This window comes from Macrobrachium nipponense, chromosome 13 (assembly GCF_015104395.2).
Source record: "Macrobrachium nipponense isolate FS-2020 chromosome 13, ASM1510439v2, whole genome shotgun sequence".
Taxonomy (NCBI): domain Eukaryota; kingdom Metazoa; phylum Arthropoda; class Malacostraca; order Decapoda; family Palaemonidae; genus Macrobrachium; species Macrobrachium nipponense.
In genome coordinates, this window is record NC_087206.1 from 47,194,258 (window position 1) to 47,195,915 (window position 1,658).

General features: G+C 45.0%; 1 protein-coding gene across 1 annotated transcript; it reads right to left on the bottom strand.

The window, feature by feature from the left end:
* Positions 1-907: 907 nt before the first annotated feature.
* Positions 908-1,381, bottom strand: LOC135225313 (GATA zinc finger domain-containing protein 10-like). Its single transcript, XM_064264644.1, has one exon. The coding sequence runs from the start codon at positions 1,379-1,381 to the stop codon at positions 908-910; it is 474 nt and encodes a 157-aa protein (XP_064120714.1).
* Positions 1,382-1,658: the final 277 nt, after the last annotated feature.

The following is a 1,658-nucleotide window of genomic DNA, read 5'->3' on the forward strand; positions in this document are numbered from 1 at the left end:
ATACGGATGACTTTGAGGGAATGAATGTATGTATAGCATGTGTGGGTTTGAATTGTCAGGGTTTAGTGAGATTTCAGCAGGAAGGGAATCAAGTTGTGAGGATGAGGTTGGCAGTATGAATGAGTATCTTCAGGAGTTTGGCAGGAGTGTAAATGAGGTAAGTGATTTGGTGGCAGAGTTACGAGAAATATTATGACAAGAACTGGAAGATATAGATGAGGTAGTGAGAGGGATTTGGGAGGATAGTAGTAATGGAGGTGGTAATGGGAGTCTGACTGGAAGTGGTCTGGGAGAAGTGGATGGCGGTGTAACTGAAAATGTGTATGAGGGCCCTCAAACAAAATCCAGGGGGCCTGCGTCTGAGCATCCATGGGTGTTACAGAAGGCTATTTAGTGTGGGTCTTGCAAGTGTAAGAAGATGTTGTCAAATGTAACAGGGGAGGTAATATGGAGGAGTTATGGGAATTCCATTTGACAACGTCCTTGAAGATTGAGAGAGAGAGAGAGAGAGAGAGAGAGAGAGAGAGAGAGAGAGAGAGTGGTGAATGTAAGCAGTGTTGGGTTGTTTGTGGTTGTTGGGGATAACTGAGGGTTTGGATGTTTCATGTGGTTGGTGTGTCGTATTTCGTGTTGGGGTTGTGTTTTTCTGGAGTGTGAGAGGGAGCGAGCTGGAGAGAGAGGAGAGAGAGAGAGAGAGAGAGAGAGAGAGAGAGAGAGAGAGAGAGAGAGAGTGATGGGTAGGTGGTTAGCAAGTGAATTGCTCGTTCTACTACGGGGCGTTTGGCTGTTGGTTGGCGCACAGTGGCAAGTCGGTGGCCGGCAGGCAGTCTGTAATGAGAAATCGTGAAGGACAGACATTTGGGCAGCAGTCTTGGCAGTATTGTTGTTGGTCAATTGTGTTGTGTTTTCAGGGAGTTATATGAGTTATTGTGCTGTGTGTTTGAAGGTTCTTGTGCTTTTGTGTTGGGATGATGTTGTCCTTGTGAGTTTCTGTTGAGTTGTGAGCTGTTATAGTTGAGCATTGTTGTTGTTGTTGGGGAGCTGTTGTGGTTTCTTGGTGTTGTTGCGAGTGGTTGGGTGTGGGCTTGTGAGGTTGTTGGTTTGGTGTTGTGGAGTGGGATTGTTGGTGAGCAGTTGTGGTTTCTTGATGTTGTTGTGGTTGTAGTCCTTGTTTGTTTGTTGTGTTGTTGAGTTGTGGTCCTTGGGTGTTGTGTTGCTGAGTTGTATGGTTGTGGTTCTTGGTTGTTGTTGTTAAGTTGTGTGGTTGTAGTTTTTTGTTGGTGGTTGTGTGTTGGTTTGCGGCAGTTGTTGGTGTCTCAGCAACCTCATCCAGCGGACAATACAGCATAGCCCTGAGTATCTGGAGTTGGGGTGAGTACATGTGTTTGTGTTTTTTTGTTCTGTGTGTAGTTAAGTCAATTGTCCTGCGTTTTTCTGTAGCATCAAGAGGAAATTGTGGCTGAGGGTGAGTTTGGCAACCGGATTGGTTAAGTTTATGTGGGGGGTCTTGCCCACTTGTTTTTTAACTTGTGATCCCGCCACAGTACGTATATACCTACAGACTATATGCATATACTTATGAACCAATGCAAGTGTGTGTGTGTGTGTATTACATACACGCATATAAGTCAATATCTATAGCACATTGATAAGACCAG